The sequence below is a fragment of the Oncorhynchus gorbuscha genome, linkage group LG23 (genome assembly GCF_021184085.1).
Source record: "Oncorhynchus gorbuscha isolate QuinsamMale2020 ecotype Even-year linkage group LG23, OgorEven_v1.0, whole genome shotgun sequence".
Taxonomy (NCBI): domain Eukaryota; kingdom Metazoa; phylum Chordata; class Actinopteri; order Salmoniformes; family Salmonidae; genus Oncorhynchus; species Oncorhynchus gorbuscha.
In genome coordinates this window covers 14,650,525-14,669,395 of record NC_060195.1, presented here as the reverse complement: position 1 = coordinate 14,669,395, position 18,871 = coordinate 14,650,525, and the positions used below count along the sequence as shown (strand labels likewise).

General features: G+C 46.8%; 1 protein-coding gene across 1 annotated transcript in view; it reads right to left on the bottom strand.

Moving 5' to 3' along the window:
* The window catches only part of LOC124011270 (serine/threonine-protein phosphatase 2A 55 kDa regulatory subunit B beta isoform-like), a 62,803-nt gene extending 45,622 nt beyond the window's left edge, over positions 1-17,181 (bottom strand). The window contains exon 1 of the mRNA XM_046324470.1: positions 16,719-17,181. Within this exon, the coding sequence (XP_046180426.1) occupies positions 16,719-16,797 (79 nt within the window). The 5' untranslated portion in view covers positions 16,798-17,181. The remainder of the gene's footprint in view (positions 1-16,718) is intronic.
* Positions 17,182-18,871: the final 1,690 nt, after the last annotated feature.

The window sequence follows — 18,871 nt, the reverse complement described above, 5'->3', positions numbered from 1 at the left end:
TCCATCTCTCTCCCTTTTTCTAATGCTCTCTCCCTCCATCTCTCTCTCTCTCTCTCCCTTTTTCTAATGCTCTCCCTCCATCTCTCTCTCTCCCTTTTTCTAATACTCCCTCCCTCCAACTCTCTCTCTCCTTTTTTCTAATGCTCTCTCCATCCATCTCTCTCTCTCTCTCCCTTTTTCTAATGCTCTCTCCCTCCATCTCTCTCTCTTCCTTTTTCTAATGCTCTCTCCCGCCATCTCTCTCTCTCTCTCTCCCTTTTTCTAATGCTCTCTCCCTCCATCTCTCTCTCTCCCTTTTTCTAATGCTCTCTCCCTCCATCTCTCTCTCTCTCTCCCTTTTTCTAATGCTCCCTCCCTCCAACTCTCTCTCTCCCTTTTTCTAATGCTCCCTCCCTCCACCCTCCATTAATGAATTAATTTAAATTGATGGATGTTCTATGATTAGTGGAAACCTTTCTTAGGGAAACTGGTCGATTTAAATGATTCCCTATGGAAATATCAGTACGTTAGCCTATTTGACCTCGAGGGCACACTAACAGACTATATATAGGCTATGCACACACTTGCATGCATAAACACACACGCACACAGACACACACAGACACAGACACACACACACACACACAGACACACACACACACACACAGTCAAAATCCCCTCTTTTAAAGTCACAATGTAGTTAACAGCAAAAAAGTGACACATTTATTCCAGTTTAATGTAGTCATTGCTGTATGAGTACAGCTATTCTGCAATGTGCTCTGTATGTAACCTCTCTTGTTGCTAGGTAACTGCCGGTGAAGCGTCAACCATTGCTATGCAGTACTACGTAAGCTGTCTGTGTAATTGGACCATTAAGATTGATTAAATGTCGTCATCATTCCGCTCCTCTCTGTCTCAATACAGTTCAGGATCCACAACACGCTGTAACAGAAGGGTTAATGGACTGAACAGGAGAGGCTGACACTTCTTGTTTATTTCTCATTAGGAGACTGAAGATCATAAAGATCGTTTTTTTAAGTCCCAAATGGCAACCTATTCCCTATAGAGTGCACTACTTTTGACTAGAGCCCTTCCAAAAAGAAGTGCACTAAGTAGGGAATAGGCTGCCATTTTGGACATGGCAAGCTGTACACACACACACACACACACACACACACACACACACACACACACACACACACACACACACACACACACACACACACACACACACACACACACACACACACACACACACACACACAGAGAATTATGAATTTCATGGATTGGAAATTATTTTTCCACCAGTAGCTACAGGCTTTCTGTGACTTTAAGCCACACAGTACTACTCAATTCCTCAGTTATGATTGGCGCTCCCTGACTGCAAATTATGCTTTTGGCTTGTCCCGGTCTTCAGAGGCTGTGGCTTGGCCCGGGCTTCAGAGGCTGTGGCTTGGCCCGGTCTTCGGAGGCTGTGGCTTGGCCTGGTCTTCGGAGGCTGTGGCTTGGCCTGGTCTTCGGAGGCTGTGGCTTGTCCCGGTCTTCAGAGGCTGTGGCTTGTCCTGGTCTTCGGAGGCTGTTGCTTGTCCCAGTCTTTGGAGGCTGTGGCTTGGCCCGGTCTTCGGAGGCTGTGGCTTGGCCCGGTCTTCGGAGGCTGTGGCTTGGCCCGGACTTCGGAGGCTGTGGCTTGGCCCGGTCTTCAGACGCTGTGGCTTGGCCCGGTCTTCGGAGGCTGTGGTTTGGCCCGGTCTTCGGAGGCTGTGGCTTGGCCCGGTCTTCAGAGGCTGTGGCTTGTCCCGGTCTTCGGAGGCTGTTGCTTGTCCCAGTCTTTGGAGGCTGTGGCTTGGCCCGGTCTTCGGAGGCTGTGGCTTGGCCCGGTCTTCGGAGGCTGTGGCTTGGCCCGGACTTCGGAGGCTGTGGTTTGGCCCGGTCTTCGGAGGCTGTGGCTTGGCCCGGTCTTCGGAGGCTGTGGCTTGGCCCGGTCTTCGGAGGCTGTGGCTTGGCCCGGTCTTCGGAGGCTGTGGCTTGGCCCGGACTTCGGAGGCTGTGGCTTGGCCCGGTCTTCAGACGCTGTGGCTTGGCCCGGTTTTCGGAGGCTGTGGTTTGGCCCGGTCTTCGGAGGCTGTGGCTTGGCCCGGTCTTCAGACGCTGTGGCTTGGCCCGGTCTTAGGAGGCTGTGGCTTGGCCCGGTCTTCTGAGGCTGTGGCTTGGCCTGGTCTGGTCTTCGGAGGCTGTGGCTTGGCCCGGTCTTCAGACGCTGTGGCTTGGCCCGGTCTTCGGAGGCTGTGGTTTGGCCCGGTCTTCGGAGGCTGTGGCTTGGCCCGGTCTTCAGACGCTGTGGCTTGGCCCGGTCTTAGGAGGCTGTGGCTTGGCCCGGTCTTCGGAGGCTGTGGCTTGGCCTGGTCTGGTCTTCAGAGGCTGTGGCTTGGCCCGGTCTTCAAAGGCTGTAGCTTGGCCCGGCCTTCAGAGGCTGTGGCCTGTCCCGGGCTTCAAAGGCTGTAGCTTGGCCCGGTCTTCAGAGGCTGTAGCTTGGCCCGGCCTTCGGAAGCTGTGGCTTGGCCCGGTCTTCGGAGGCTGTGGCTTGGCCCGGTCTTCGGAGGCTGTGGCTTGGCCCGGACTTCGGAGGCTGTGGCTTGGCCCGGTCTTCGGAGGCTGTGGTTTGGCCCGGTCTTCGGAGGCTGTGGCTTGGCCCGGTCTTCAGACGCTGTGGCTTGGCCCGGTCTTAGGAGGCTGTGGCTTGGCCCGGTCTTCGGAGGCTGTGGCTTGGCCTGGTCTGGTCTTCAGAGGCTGTGGCTTGGCCCGGTCTTCAAATGCTGTAGCTTGGCCTGGCCTTCAGAGGCTGTGGCCTGTCCCGGTCTTCAAAGGCTGTAGCTTGGCCCGGTCTTCAGAGGCTGTGGCTTGGCCCGGCCTTCGGAGGCTGTGGCTTGGCCCGGTCTTCGGAGGCTGTAGCTTGGCCCGTTCTTCAAAGGCTGTAGCTTGGCCCGGTCTTCAGAGGCTGTGGCTTGTCCCGGTCTTCAGAGGCTGTGGCTTGGCCCGGTCTTCAAAGGCTGTGGCCTGTCCCGTGCTTCAAAGACTGTAGCTTGGCCCGGTCTTCAGAGGCTGTGGCCTGTCCCGGGTCTTCAAAGGCTGTAGCTTGGCCCGGTTTTCAGAGGCTGTGGCTTGTCCCGGTCTTCAGAGGCTGTGGCTTGGCCCGATCTTCAGAGGCTGTGGCTTGGTCCGGTCTTCAGAGGCTGTGGCTTGGCCCGGTCTTGTAAAAATGGAGCTTAGCACCTCTCTCTCTCTCTTTCTCTTCTTTAACCTTTCTTGGGTAGGGGGAAGTATTTGCACGTCCAGATGAAAAGCGTGCCCAAAGTAAACTGCCTATTACTCAGGCCCAGAAGTTAGGATATGCATATTATCGGTAGATTTGGATAGAAACCCCTCTAATGTTTCTAAAACTGTTCAAATTATGTCTGTGAGTATAACAGAACTGATATGGCAGGCAAAATCCTGAGGACAAACCACCCCCTCCCAAAAAAATTCAGCCTACCACTGTTTTCAATGGCTGTCACTTTTATTATAAGGCAAAATCCTCCCAGATTGCAGTTCCTAGGGCTTCCACTAGATGTCAACAGTCTTTAGAAAGAGTTTCATGCTGGTTTTTGGAAAAAGGAGCCAGAAATTGTAGTTTTTCTAGATGGCTCCCATTTTGGCTGTAGTGTTTCCAAGCGCGTGGAAGAAAGTGCGTTCTTTGGTATATTTCTCCGGTAAAGACAATAACGATTCTTAAATTGGATTGTTTATTTACATATTAGGGTACCTGAGGTTTGATTATAAATGTTGTTTGACTTGTTTGGAAAAGTTTATTAGTAACGCTTGGGATTAATTTTGTATGCATTTTGATGGAGGGAAACTGGGTGGATTAATGACTGAAGTGCGCCAGCTAAACAGAGTTTTTATGGTTATAAAGAAGGACATTATTGAACAAAAGGACCACGTGTGATGTATCTGGAACCTTTTGGAGTGCCAACAGAAGAAGATCATCAAAGGTAAGGCATTTATTATATCGCTATTTCTGACTTTCATGGCGCATCTGCCTGGTTGTAAAATATTTTTCATGCTTTTGTATGCGGGGTGCTGTCCTCAGATAATCGAACTAGTTGAGTAGCTGGCCTAGGCTACAACTCAAAATGTCTTGTAGAACTAGTTGAGTAGCTGGCCTAGGCTACAACTCAAAATGTCTTGTAGAACTAGTTGAGTAGCTGGCCTAGGCTACAACTCAAAATGTCTTGTAGAACTAGTTGAGTAGCTGGCCTAGGCTACAACTCAAAATGTCTTGTAGAACTAGTTGAGTAGCTGGCCTAGGCTACAACTCAAAATGTCTTGTAGAACTAGTTGAGTAGCTGGCCTAGGCTACAACTCAAAATGTCTTGTAGAACTAGTTGAGTAGCTGGCCTAGGCTACAACTCAAAATGTCTTGTAGAACTAGTTGAGTAGCTGGCCTAGGCTACAACTCAAATGTCTTTGCATGGTTTTTTGTTGCAGGTTTTGGTTTTTGGTTGTTCATTGTCATGCTTTAAAAACCGAAGCCAGACTGCAACATTTTAGTAGCCTAGCTAGGACTGTGACATTGGTCTGTACACTTTCCCTCTGCTGCGCGCGCTGTAAACAGACCCACGAAAGCAGTGCAATTGAAGTTGAATTCACAGATCCAAGTGCATCACGCTGTAATTTCATGAAGTAAATGACTCAACTGTTGACTAATTTATACTCGCTTGTGAATCCTTTATCTTATTACTTTTTGAGAACTAAGGTGACATTTTCTGTAGGCTACAGAAATGACCCGTTGGAACCGAAACTTGCATTGGACATTTAGCAAAAGTATGTCATTCCAAAATCATGGGCATTAATATGGAGTTGCCCCCCCCCCCACCCCCATTGCTACCATAACAGCCTACACTCTTTCCACTAGATGTTGGAACATTGCTGCGGGGATTTGCTTCCATTCAGCCACATGAGCATTAGTGATGTCAGACATTAGTGATGTCAGACATTAGTGATGTCTGACAGTCGGCATTACAATTCATCCCAAAGGTGTTCGATGGGGTTGAGGTCAGGGCTCTGTGCAGGCAAGTCAACATCTTCCACACCGATCTCAACAAACTATTTCTCTATGGACCTCACTTTGTACACAGGGCAATTGTCATGCTGAAACAGTAAAGGATCTTCCCCAAACTGTTGGCACAATGTTGGAGGCACATAATCGTCTAGAATGCCATTGTATGCTGTAGCCCCAGACGATTATTCCTCCTCCACCAAACTTTACAGTTGGCACTATGCATTCGGGCAGGTAGCGTTCTTTTTTTGGAATCCGCCAAACCCAGATTAGTCCGTAGGACTGCCAGATGCTGAAGCGTGATTCATCACTCCAGAGAACGCATTTACACTGCTCCAGAGTCCAATGGCAGCGAGCTTTACACCACTCCAGCTGACGCTTGGCATTGTGCATGGTGATCTTAGGCTTGTGTGCGGCTGCTCGGCCATGGAAACCCCTTTCATGAAGTCCCCAACGAACAGTTATTATTGAGTTTGGAACTCTGTAGTGAGTGTTGCAACCGAGGACAGATGATTTTTACACGGTACTTGCTTCAGCACTCGGCGGTCCTGTTTTGTGAGCTTGTGTGGCCTACCACCTAGCAGCTGAGCCGTTGATGCTCCTAGACATTCCCACTTCACAAGAACAGCACTTACAGTTGACCGGGGCAGCTCTAACAGGGCAGAAATTTAGGAACTGACTTGTTGGAATGGTGGCATCCTATGACGGTGCCACATTGAAAGTCACCGATCTCTTCAGTAAGGCCATTCTAAGGCCAATGTTTGTCTACGGAGAAACATTGGCAGTAAAATGTTCTTATTGTCAGCAACGGGTGTGTAGAATGACCTGACGCCTGTCAGCAACAGGTGTGTAGAATGACCTGACGCCTGTCAGCAACGGGTGTGTAGAATGACCTGACGCCTGTCAGCAACGGGTGTGTAGAATGACCTGACGCCTGTCAGCAACGGGTGTGTAGAATGACCTGACGCCTGTCAGCAACGGGTGTGTAGAATGACCTGACGCCTGTCAGCAACGGGTGTGTAGAATGACCTGACGCCTGTCAGCAACGGGTGTGTAGAATGACCTGACGCCTGTCAGCAACGGGTGTGTAGAATGACCTGACGCCTGTCAGCAACGGGTGTGTAGAATGTCCTGACGCCTGTCAGCAACGGGTGAGGCTGAAATAGTGAAATAGACTAATCCACTCATTTGAAGGGGTGTGCACATGCTTTTGTATATTTCGTGTATGATATAGTGCACTGGCTGACTTGTGTGGGTTTGGTAAGATGGGTGTGGCAATGCACTGCCACTCGGCATGCGGCACGTTGGCGGTGCTTGATGTGACTTGTAGTGCAGAGCATCACGTCAGTACAATATAGAGCCCCACAGTGGAGGTGGCATAATACCCATAAAACCTAACAGTCAAACAGGGAAATGGTTCCAATTGTTTTTCCACCATTACTTTTTTCCCATAGGGAATTTTAGAAAACATAAAAGTCACCTTGTCCTACAGAGATTTACACGGTTCTCAAAACCTCACGCCAGGGTAAGCCTACACAAAACACAACCCTTATTTTAAGTGTTTCTAAAATCCCCTATGGGAAAAAGGAATGGTGGAAAAACAATTGGGACCATTTCCTTGTTTGACCGCTAAGTTTTATGGGTATTATGACTTATACTGTGGTACTCTATGGAAGAGGGCCAAAATTAATTGACAACCTAAATCATTGCTGGGGCCAGATTTGGCCAGCGGGCCTTGTGTTTCACACGTGACTTAGAGGGAACAGAGAGTGTGATTGTCTATGGATCTGAAATAAACAGAGTTAATGTAAGTCCTCCAACCCTCCAGTCTATTACAAGGATAAATCACAGATACTTTCTCCTCCCTCTCTGAATAGTAACATGTCAATGAGCTGATCCAGCCCGTAACTTACACTCTCTGGGCTTCGTTTAATTGGACCATCAGAGTAAAGCTGTAAAGCTAATATTGATCTAGACGGGTTAATTGATCTCTCTAAGTGACTGCATAGAACAAGACAACTGGCCGTGATAGTCTGCTTGCTTGCCAGCCTATCTGTGTGTCTGCCCGTCTGGAAAGGGAAAGGAGATACCTAGTCAGTTGTACAACTGAATACATTCAGCTGAAATATGTCTTCTGCATTTAACCCAACCCCTCTGAATCAAAGAGGTGTGGGGGGGGGGGGTAACCTTTCGGTTACTTGCCCAATGCTCTTAACCGCTAGGCTACCCGCTACCCGCTACCCCTGTCTGTCCTTCTGGCCGTTTGTCTGTCTGTTCACACTAGATTGAGTCATGAGTTGGTGTGTGTCTCTGTGTTGTCTGGCCATAGAGAGCAGATCAGCCTCACATGTAGGGAATGTCTGGAAGGGTCAGCAGTGGAGAAGGTGGAACGTTTTAAGTTCCTCGGCGTACACTTCACAGACAAACTGAAATGGTCCACCCACACAGACAGCATGGTGAAGAAGGCACAACAGAGCCTCTTCAACCTCAGGAGGCTGAATAAATGTACAGATGCACAATCGAGAGCCTCCTTTTGGGCTGTATCACAGCTTGGTACAGCAATTGCACCGCCCTCAACCGTAAGGCTCTCCAGAGGGTAGTGAGGTCTGCACAATGCATCACCAGGGGCAAACTACCTGCCCTCTAGGACACATTTACATTTACATTTAAGTCATTTAGCAGACGCTCTTATCCAGAGAGACACCTACAGGACCCGATGTCACAGGAAGGACAAAAAGATCATTAAGGACAACAACCACAAGAGCCACTGCCTGTTCACCCCGCTATCATCCAGAAGGTGAGGTCAGTACAGGTGCATCAAATCTGGGACAGAGAGACTGAAAAACAGCTTCTATCTCAAGGCCATCAGACTGCTAAACAGCCATCACTAACACAGAGAGGCTGAAAAACAGCTTCTATCTCAAGGCCATCAGACTGCTAAACAGCCACCACTAACACAGAGAGGCTGAATAACAGCTTCTATCTCAAGGCCATCAGACTGCTAAACAGCCACCACTAACACAGAGAGGCTGCTGCCTACATTGAGACACAATCACTGACCGCTTTAAAAAATGTATCACGAGTCACTTTAAACAATGCCACATTAAATAATGTTTACATATCTTACATTACTCATATCATATGTATATACTGTATTTTATACCATCTATTGCACCTTGCCTATGCCGCTCGGCCATTGCTCATCCATATACTTATATGTGGGGCGGCAGGTAGCCTAGTGGTTAGAGCGTTGGGCCAGTAACCGAAAGGTTGCTAGACCTGAATCCCTGAGCTGACAAGATAAAAATCGTGACCCTGAACAAGGCAGTTAACCCCCTGTTCCCCAGTAGGCTGTGGTTGTTCCCCAGTAGGCTGTGGTTGTAAATAATCATTTGTTCTTAACTGACTTGCCTAGTTAAATAAAGGTTAAAATATGTACATATTCTCATTCACCCCTTTAGATTTGTGTGTATAAGGTAGTTGTTGGGGACTTGTTAGATATTACTGCACTGTCGGAACTAGAAGCACAAGCATTCCGCTACATTCGCATTAACATGCTAACCATGTGTATGTGACCAATACAATTTGATTTGTCTGCTACTTCAACACTGACCATAGTACATTTTATCGTACAGCACCACCTTCTGGCATAAACTAGCATTACATGTGAAAATGCAAAGACATTGACAACATATGCACAGCTGATTACACACACCCCCCATCCACTCTGCCAGGACAAACAGCCTAGTTTAGCAGTCTGCTCTCTCTCTCTCTCTCTCTCTCTCCCTCTCCCTCTCCCTCTCCCTCTCTCTCTCTCTCTCCTCTCTCTCTCTCTCTCTCTCTCTCTCTCTCTCTCTCTCTCTCTCTCTCTCTCTCTCTCTCTCTCTCTCTCTCTCTCTCTCTCTCTCTCTCTCTCTCTCTCTCTCTCTCTCTCTCTCTCTCTCTCTCTCTCTCTCTCTCTCTCTCTGTCTGAGCCGTAGTCTCTGGAGCTCCTGATGTCTCTGTCTGAGCCGTAGTCTCTGGAGCTCCTGATGTCTATATCTCTGTCTGAGCCGTAGTCTCTGGAGCTCCTGATGTCTCTGTCTGAGCCGTAGTCTCTGGAGCTCCTGATGTCTCTGTCTGAGCCGTAGTCTCTGGAGCTCCTGATGTCTCTGTCTCTGTCTGAGCCGTAGTCTCTGGAGCTCCTGATGTCTATATCTCTGTCTGAGCCGTAGTCTCTGGAGCCCCTGATGTCTATATCTCTGTCTGAGCCGTAGTCTCTGGAGCTCCTGATGTCTATATCTCTGTCTGAGCCGTAGTCTCTGGAGCCCCTGATGTCTATATCTCTGTCTGAGCCGTAGTCTCTGGAGCTCCTGATGTCTATATCTCTGTCTGAGCCGTAGTCTCTGGAGCCCCTGATGTCTATATCTCTGTCTGAGCCGTAGTCTCTGGAGCCCCTGATGTCTATATCTCTGTCTGAGCCGTAGTCTCTGGAGCTCCTGATGTCTATATCTCTGTCTGAGCCGTAGTCTCTAGAGCCCCTGATGTCTATATCTCTGTCTGAGCCGTAGTCTCTGGAGCTCCTGATGTCTATATCTCTGTCTGAGCCGTAGTCTCTGGAGCTCCTGATGTCTATATCTCTGTCTGAGCCGTAGTCTCTGGAGCTCCTGATGTCTCTGTCTGAGCCGTAGTCTCTGGAGCTCCTGATGTCTATATCTCTGTCTGAGCCGTAGTCTCTGGAGCTCCTGATGTCTATATCTCTGTCTGAGCCGTAGTCTCTGGAGCTCCTGATGTCTCTGTCTGAGCCGTAGTCTCTGGAGCTCCTGATGTCTATATCTCTGTCTGAGCCGTAGTCTCTGGAGCGATGACAGTTTTACTCACTTTTTTACTGATAGCCTGGAAACCTAAACATTAATTCACACTGCACTATACTCTACTTGACTATACTATTCTGAACTGAACTCTACTTGACTATACTCAACTGTACTAAACTCTATTTAGCTGAGCAAGTCAGTTAAGAGCCATTTCTTATTTACAACCCGGACGACGCTGGGACAATTGTGCGCTGCCCTATGGGACTACCAATCACGGACGGTTGTGATACAGCCTGGAATCGAACCAGGGTCTGTTGTGACTAGGGTTGCAAAGGGTCGGAAACTTTCCGGGAAATTTTATATGGGAAGTTAAGCCTGGGAATTTGGGTCATTTTGGGAAATTCCCCAAATGGGGAATTTCTTAAATTCATCAAAAACAGTTAGCTTATAACAGTGAACCTTTTTTGTGGGATACACATTAGGCAAATCTAGGTATTGTGGCATATTTTGGTTAAACTATCCCCAATTCAATGGAATTGCAACCCTCTGCATGCACAGTGTATTCTTCCATCACATGTACAGCTGATTCTCAAGATCTCCACACTAATGAGATGCTATTGAGCCCACATTACTACACTGTCTGAGCCAAGGACTACATGCTTTCTGGTAAGTTTTGATTACAATACTGGTTGGGGTGAATATATTTTATACAACATACATGTTTTTCTGTTAACTAGTAAATAGTAGCCTACAGCAACGTGTTTAAATCATTTCTAACTTGTTAACAATTTCTGCTAGTTAGTTTTTGCTACCATGCTTGAGTGTTAATTCACCTGTTTCCATACATGTTTATTTTAAAACATTTATCATACAAAGGAGTTGTTTCATCTAACTGCTTAACTATTTATCTGTACATGGAATTGTATTTGTTGTTTTTTTACAAAAAAATATATAATCTTTACAAAATTCCACAGGCACTATCTGATGTGTGGAGACATTTCACTGCAGCTAATGTAGAAGGAAAAGCTGTGTACATTTGCAAATACTGTGCCAAATCATTTGTGAAGAATGCAACAAAGGTGCAGAATCATCTGGCCAAGTGCATAAAGTTCCCTAGGCGCTGAAAACAAGCAACCTCTTACAAAAGTCCCTCTACTTCTATGTGATGTGAAAATGATGAATCAGACACCTTATCTATAGCAACAGCTCATGGTCCTCCTGGAATCAGAGTTTTTTTTTTACTCAATGGAGGAACATAGTCAGATAAATGCTGATGAATGTCTTGCTCAAGCTGTGTATGCAACTGGTTCACCTCTGATGCTCACAGGCAATGCGCATTGGAAGAGATTTCTGAATGTACTTCGCCCAGCATACACCCCTCCAACCAGACATGCTTCATCTACTAATTTGCTGGATGCAGAGTTCAACAGAGTTCAAGTGAAGGTCAAGCAAATCATAGAGAAAACAGACTGTTTTGCAATCATCTGTGATGGGTGGTCAAATGTTCGTTGGCAAGGAATAATTAACTACATCCTCTCCATCCCTCAACCAGTATTTTACAAGAACACAAGGGACAACAGACACACTGTTCTCTACATTGCAGATGACCTGAAGACAGTCATTAGTGACCTTGGACCACAGAAGGTATTTGCACTGGTGACAGACAATGCTGCGAACATGAAGGCTGCTTGGTCTAAAGTGGAGGAGTCCTACCCTCCCATCACACCCATTGGCTGTGCTGCTTATGCATTGAATCTGCTCCGCAATTATATCATGGCCCTGAAAACAATGGATACGCTCTACAAGTGAGCCAAGAAAATGGTTAGGTATGTGAAGGGTCATAAAGGTATAGCAGCAATCTACCTCACCAAGCAAAGTGAGAAGAATAAGAGCCCCACATTATTTATGCGCGGTACTGACATGTTGTATGCACCGAGCTGTCTGTCTAAACTACTGGCACACAGCTCGCACACCCATGCATACCCCACAAGACATGCGACAAGAGGTCTCTTCACAGTCCCCAAGTCCAGAACAGACAATGGGAGGTGCACAGTGCAACATAGAGCCATGACTGCATGGAACTCTATTCCACATCAAGTAACTCATGCCAGCAGTAAAATAAGATTTAAAAAACACCTTATGGAACAGCAGGGACTGTGAAGCAACACAAACATTGGCACAGACACATACATACATACACACACACACACACACACACACACACACACACACACACACACACACACACACACACACACACACACACACACACACACACACACACACACACACACACACACACACACACACACACACACACACACACACACACACACACGATAACATACGCACTATACACACACATGTAGTTAGTACTGTAGATATGTGGTAGTGGTGGAGTAGGGGCCTGAGGGCACACAGTGTGTTGTGAAATCTGTGAGTGTATTGTAATGTTTTTAAAATTGTACTGTAAAAACTGCCTTAATTTTGCTGGACCCCAGGAAGAGTAGCTGCTTGGGGATCCATAATAAATACAAATACCACATTGAAGCTGCCCAGCAACACCCATTGGGGTGGTGTTGTCATCATGTGTGACAGTCTCCTGGAGGGGAAGGAGTCTCTCCAAGAAATGGCCATATCACAGTCTGCTGATATGGACAGCCCCATCAAGAGGATCCTCCTGGATGATGTATTTTGGGAGAGAGTGGTAAGCAGCCTAAAACTCCTGAAACCTATAACAGTAGCTATTGCACGGATTGAGGGAGACAATGCCATCCTGTCTGATGTTCAGACTCTGCTTGCAGATGTAAGAGAAGAAATCCGTACTGTCCTACCCACGTCACTGTTGCTCCAAGCAGAGGAAACTGCAGTTCTGAAATACATCAAAAAGCGTGAAGACACCTGGCTGAAACCCAGACACACCGTGTACATGTTGGACCCCATGTATACTGGCAAGAGCATCCTGTCTGGTGCAGAGATCAACAAGGCCTATGGTGTTCATCACTACTGTGTCTCGCGACCTTGGCCTGGATGAGGGCAAGGTTCTTGGCAGTCTGGTGAAGTACACTTCCAAGCAAGGGCTTTGGGATGGAGATGCAATATGGCAGTCGTGCCAACATGTCTCATCAGCCACCTGGTGGAAGGACTATGTCGATCTGAGGCTCTTTTCCCTGTTGCCTCCATCATCCTCCAAATCTCACCAACATCAGCCGCCTCAGAGCGCAACTGGTCCTTGTTTGGGAACACACACACCAATGCACGCAACAGACTGACCAATAAAAGGGTTGAAAAATGATTTGCCATCCGGGCAAATTTGAGGCTTTTTGAGCCTGACAACGAGCCATCCTTAACAAGGTTGGAAAGTGACTGTGAAGATGAGGCCTCAGAGTCTGATGTTCAAGAGGTGGACATTGAGGAGGTCCAGGGAGAAGACATGGAAACCTGAGAGGAAGACAACCAAAGCTTTACAGATGTATGTTGAAAACATTTTTGGGAGATGCAATGGATCATTGGATCAATATTCCTTTTCTTTTGTTGTTCAGTGAAATCATCCCATGTGACGAGTCAACTCATTTAATTAAAGTTCAATTCATAATTCAATTGGGGGGGGGGTTCTATTGGAAGGATTTAATCATTTGCAAGTATGTCTACTTATGATAAGGTAAAATGTTTATGTTTGTCCCCATATGATATGGTAAATATATCCAATGCAATGTATGAAAATGTATGTACTCACTACTGTATGAAATGTACGTACTCACTACTGCATGAAATGTATGTCCTCACTACTGTATGAAATTTATGCACTCACAACTGTATGAAATGTATGTACTCAATACTGCATGAAATGTATGTCCTCACTACTGTATGAAATGTATGCACTCACAACTGTATGAAATGTATGTCCTCACTACTGTTTGAAATATATGTACTCACTACTGTATGAAATATATGTACTCACTACTGTATGAAATGTATGTACTCACTACTGTATGAAATGTATGTACTCAATACTGTATGAAATGTATGTACTCACTACTGTATGTCGCTCTGGATAAGAGCGGCTGCTAAAATGACTAAAAAGTCTAATGTAAAAGTTTGAACTCAGCTCTGATCCAATGGGCTGCTCCACTGGGCTGCTCCACTGGGCTGCTCCACTGGGCTGCTCTACTGGGCTGCTCCACTGGGCTGCTCCACTGGGCTGCTCCACTGGGCTGCTCTACTGGGCTGATCCACTGGGCTGATCCACTGGGCTGATCCACTGGGCTGCTCTACTGGGCTGCTCCACTGGGCTGCTCTACTGGGCTGCTCCTCTGGGCTGCTCTACTGGGCTGCTCCTCTGGGCTGCTCCACTGGGCTGCTCCACTGGGCTGCTCTAAGGGGCTGCTCTACTGGGCTTCTCCACTGGGCTGCTCTACTGGGCTGCTCCACTGGGCTGCTCTACTGGGCTGCTCCACTGGGCTGCTCTACTGGGCTGCTCTACTGGGCTGCTCCACTGGGCTGCTCTACTGGGCTGCTCCACTGGGCTGCTCCACTGGGCTGCTCCACTGGGCTGCTCCACTGGGCTGCTCTACTGGGCTGCTCCACTGGGCTGCTCCACAGGGATGCTCCACTGGGCTGCTCCACTGGGCTGCTCTACTGGACTGCTCCTCTGGGCTGCTCCACTGGGCTGCTCTACTGGGCTGATATTGAAAGTCAGTACCGGCAGGAGGGGATGGGAAAGGGGTGTGTGTGTGAGGGGGGGTTTGGATGAGTGAATGAACACGCTGGTGTACATATATGCATGTGTATGCATCCCTGAATGAGTGAGGGATGGAGGGCTGGACTGGCTGACTAAGCCTTATAACTAGCATACAGTATATTTGAGGGATGACAGGGGGAAGGATTGACAGAGTGGGCATGTGGATGTGTTTGTGACTAACTGACTGAGCCTTATACAGTAACTGGCATAACAGTATACTTTGAGGGATGACAGAAGGGGACAGGATTGACAGAGTGGGCATGTGGATGTGTTTGTGACTAACTGACTGAGCCTTATACAGTAACTGGCATACAGTATATTTGAGGGATGACAGGGGGAAGGATTGACAGAGTGGGCATGTGGATGTGTTTGTGACTAACTGACTGAGCCTTATACAGTAACTGGCATACAGTATATTTGAGGGATGACAGGGGGAAGGATTGACAGAGTGGGCATGTGGATGTGTTTATGACTAACTGACTGAGCCTTATATATACACACACATCTGATATCCAAGGTAGACAGCTTTCCCAAATATAGGTCACATATATTCATTCTGAAGGCTTCTTTCCCTGACTGTCTATATGATACTGCATGTGTGAGGGGGATGCTTTAATTAAGGTTAAATAATGTAGTATCTCATTCTCAGCCTCCATCCCTCCACGTTATGTCCCAATACAAGCTAGGCCACACACTGTGGCCTCTACAACTAGTCAGTATACAATTGTAACCACTGTGACCCTCTCTCTCTCTCTCTCTCTATCTCACACACACACACACACACACACACACACACACACACACACACACACACACACACACACACACACACACACACACACACACACACACACACACACACACACACACACACACACACACACACACACACCTAAAAGGAAGCGATTCCCAAACCTTCCATAACAAAGCCATCACCTACAGAGAGGTGAACCTGGAGAAGAGTCTCCTAAGCAAGCTGGTCCTGGGGCTCTGTTCACAAACACTAACAGACCCCACAGAGCCCCAGGACAGTAACACAATATGGGGAGCGGTCTGAGACGACCGGCAGGAGGAGAGTTACCCGACTTAGTCTGCGCGCAGTCCGAACAAGCAGCCACGAAACTGGCGAATAGCGGTCACCCTGAGTCTGAAGAACAGCCACGAGAGTGAAATAGGAACGAAAAAGCGCTGGCAGACAAGAGTGCCTCGAACACCGGGATGACAGGCAGACCAAATCATGAGAAAACAAAAAGAAGCACGTGGAATGTGGCATACCCCTGTATAATACCAGACAAATTAACAAGAGAACATTGAAACACAGGTGTCACACTGTTCGAATGAAATGGTAGTAGTGCTGTTTACCAAGAAGTTCTCAGAATGAGCAGGTTTCTCTGAATGATCAGGTTTCTCTGAATGAGCAGGCTTCTCAGGCTTCTCAGAATGATCAGGCTTCTCAGAATTATCAGGCTTCTCAGAATGAGCAGGCTTCTCAGAATGAGCAGGTTTCTCTGAAGGCTTCTCAGAATGATCAGGTTTTTCAGAATGATCAGGTTTTTCAGAATGATCAGGCTTCTCTGAAGGCTTCTCAGAATGATCAGTTCTAAACTTCTATCCACTTATGGAGCACAACCAGAGTAAAATCACATGTCAAATACTTTCCCATACTTAGAATAGTCCCAAAAGTGCAAATTCCAGGCAAAATTAAACCCAAAAGTAGGCCTATTTCGCATGCAGAACGGAGTGTTAAACGACTCTAACCGTTATGTCATTCACTCGTCCGTCCTTCTTCTTAACAAAAAGAAACCCGCCCCCGGCCGGAGAAGAAGAAGGCACTACCCAGATCCGAGTTACAGTCAGTGGTGATGTTAGCATTCATAAGTGTTGTCCTGTCCTAACTAGACTACATCATGCTATAGGATAAAACCACAGACAGGACACAGACCCTATATGACAGCTCACACAGTTAAGGTCAGAAGCACGGATAAAGCATATAGGCCTATATGCAGTATAGTTCACCATATGATCAACAACTTAAAGAGATCTATACTAGACATCTAAACTCCCCTCCCCTATCGACCACAATACACACAGCTCCTGAGTCTCTACCTACCTTCGGTGTGGCATGTGGAAGATAGAATGGTGGTGGGAGGGCGGAAGAGGTACGGGAGATAACGGGAAAAACATTTCATCTTCTTCTCCGGTTAGCAGAAAGCAGTGCTCCGGTGTTGGCTCCACATCCGAACTGCCGCAAGAGAGAGACCGGAGACCGGAGACAGGAGAGGGATGGAATGAGCTGGAACTGCTCGTGCTATGACCGCATCACTGTCACCCAGGCAGACAGTGCGAGCCGAGCATGGTCAGAACCCTTTATAACAGCGCGCTGATATCCGTGACAAGGCCTTTTGCTTCGGTGTTCATCCCGTTTTTATCTGCATGGTGTCATTTTATCCCGTGTCGCGCAGGCCAGGACTGGGGGTTGTTGCCCCTCCTTTACCCGTTATCTGATGGGAGTCGGTAGGGCGGGGGCGGGAGAGGGGGGTACGGGGTAGTGTGTAGCGGAGTTGGAAATTGCCTGGTCTCGGCGTGATTCAAATGAACCTATGCCCTCTTCTTAAATAGCCTATATAATGGTATAATTTAGAGAGCGAAGTGAAGCGAAGTAGCCCGAATAATTTTGTCATTTAGAGCGCGAAGTGAATTGGAAATTCCACAACTCTTTAAAGACAGAGGTTGATAGCCTAACTTATATATAGTTAAAGTGTTTCAGCCCTTCATGGGTTTTAGGCTTGGATACAGGAGAATATATATAGATATATTGTTTTAATAAACTGACAAATGGGCTAGATGAGGGTGATTAATACTTGACAAAGCAAGCCACAATAAACAGGCTACAATGTACACTGAACAAAAATATGAACGCAACATCCAACAATTTCAACGTTTTTACTGAGTTACAGTTCATATAAGGAAATACATTTATTTCAATTGATTTATTAGGCCCTAATCTCTGGATTTCACATGACTGGGCAGGGGTGCAGCCATGGGTGGGCCTTGGAGGGCTTAGGCCCACCCACGTGGCCCACCCACTTACACATATTTAGCAGATGTAATTGCTTGTGTATAAAATGCTTGTGTTCCTAGCTCCAACAGTGCAGAAATATATAACAATTCAACAATACACACAAATCTAAAGTAACAATAATGGAATTAAGAAACATATAAAAATGAGGACATTGACTAGTGGCATTGACTAGAATACAGTAGAATAGAATACATTATATACATATGAAATTAGTAAAGCAGTATGTCAATGTAGCCGATATGAAATGGCTAGCTAGTTAGCGGTGGTGCGCGCTAGTGGCGTTTCAATCAGTGACGTCACTTGCTCTGAGACCTTGAAGTAGTGGTTCCCCTTGCTCTGCAAGAGCGTTGGCTTTTGTGGAGTGATGGGTAACGATGCTTCGAGGGTGACTGTTGACGTGTGCAGAGCGTCCCTGGTTCACGCCCAGGTCGGGGCGAGGGGACGGACGTAACGTCTATACTGTTACATCAACATAATTAAAGTGACTAGTGTTCCATTATTAATGTGACCACTGATTCAATTATTAAAGTCATTATTAATGTGACCACTGATTCAATTACTAGTGTTCCATTATTAAAGTAACCACTGATTCCCTTATTAAAGTGACTAGTGTTCCACGTTATTTAAGTGACTAGTGTTCCCCCCAATGGTGGAACAAACTCCCTCACGACGCCAGGACAGCGGAGTCAATCACCACCTTCCGGAGACACCTGAAACCCCACCTCTTCAAGGAATACCTAGGATAGGATAAGTAATCCTTCTCACCCCCCCCCCTTTAAGATTTAGATGCACTATTGTAAAGTGACTGTTCCACTGGATGCCATAAGGTGAATGCACCAATTTGTAAGTCGCTCTGGATGAGAGCGTCTGCTAAATGACTTAAATGTAAATGTAAAATTATTAATGTGACTAGTGTTCCATTATTAATGTGACCAGTAATTCCATTATTAAAGTGACTAGTGTTCCATTATTAATGTGACCAGTGATTCCATTATTAAAGTGACTAGTGTTTCCATTATTAATGTGACCAGTGATTCCATTATTAATGTGACCAGTGTTCCATTATTAAAGTGACCAGTGTTCCATTATTAATGTGACTGGTGTTCCATTATTAATGTGACCAGTAATTCCATTATTAAAGTGACTAGTGTTCCATTATTAATGTGACCAGTGTTCCATTA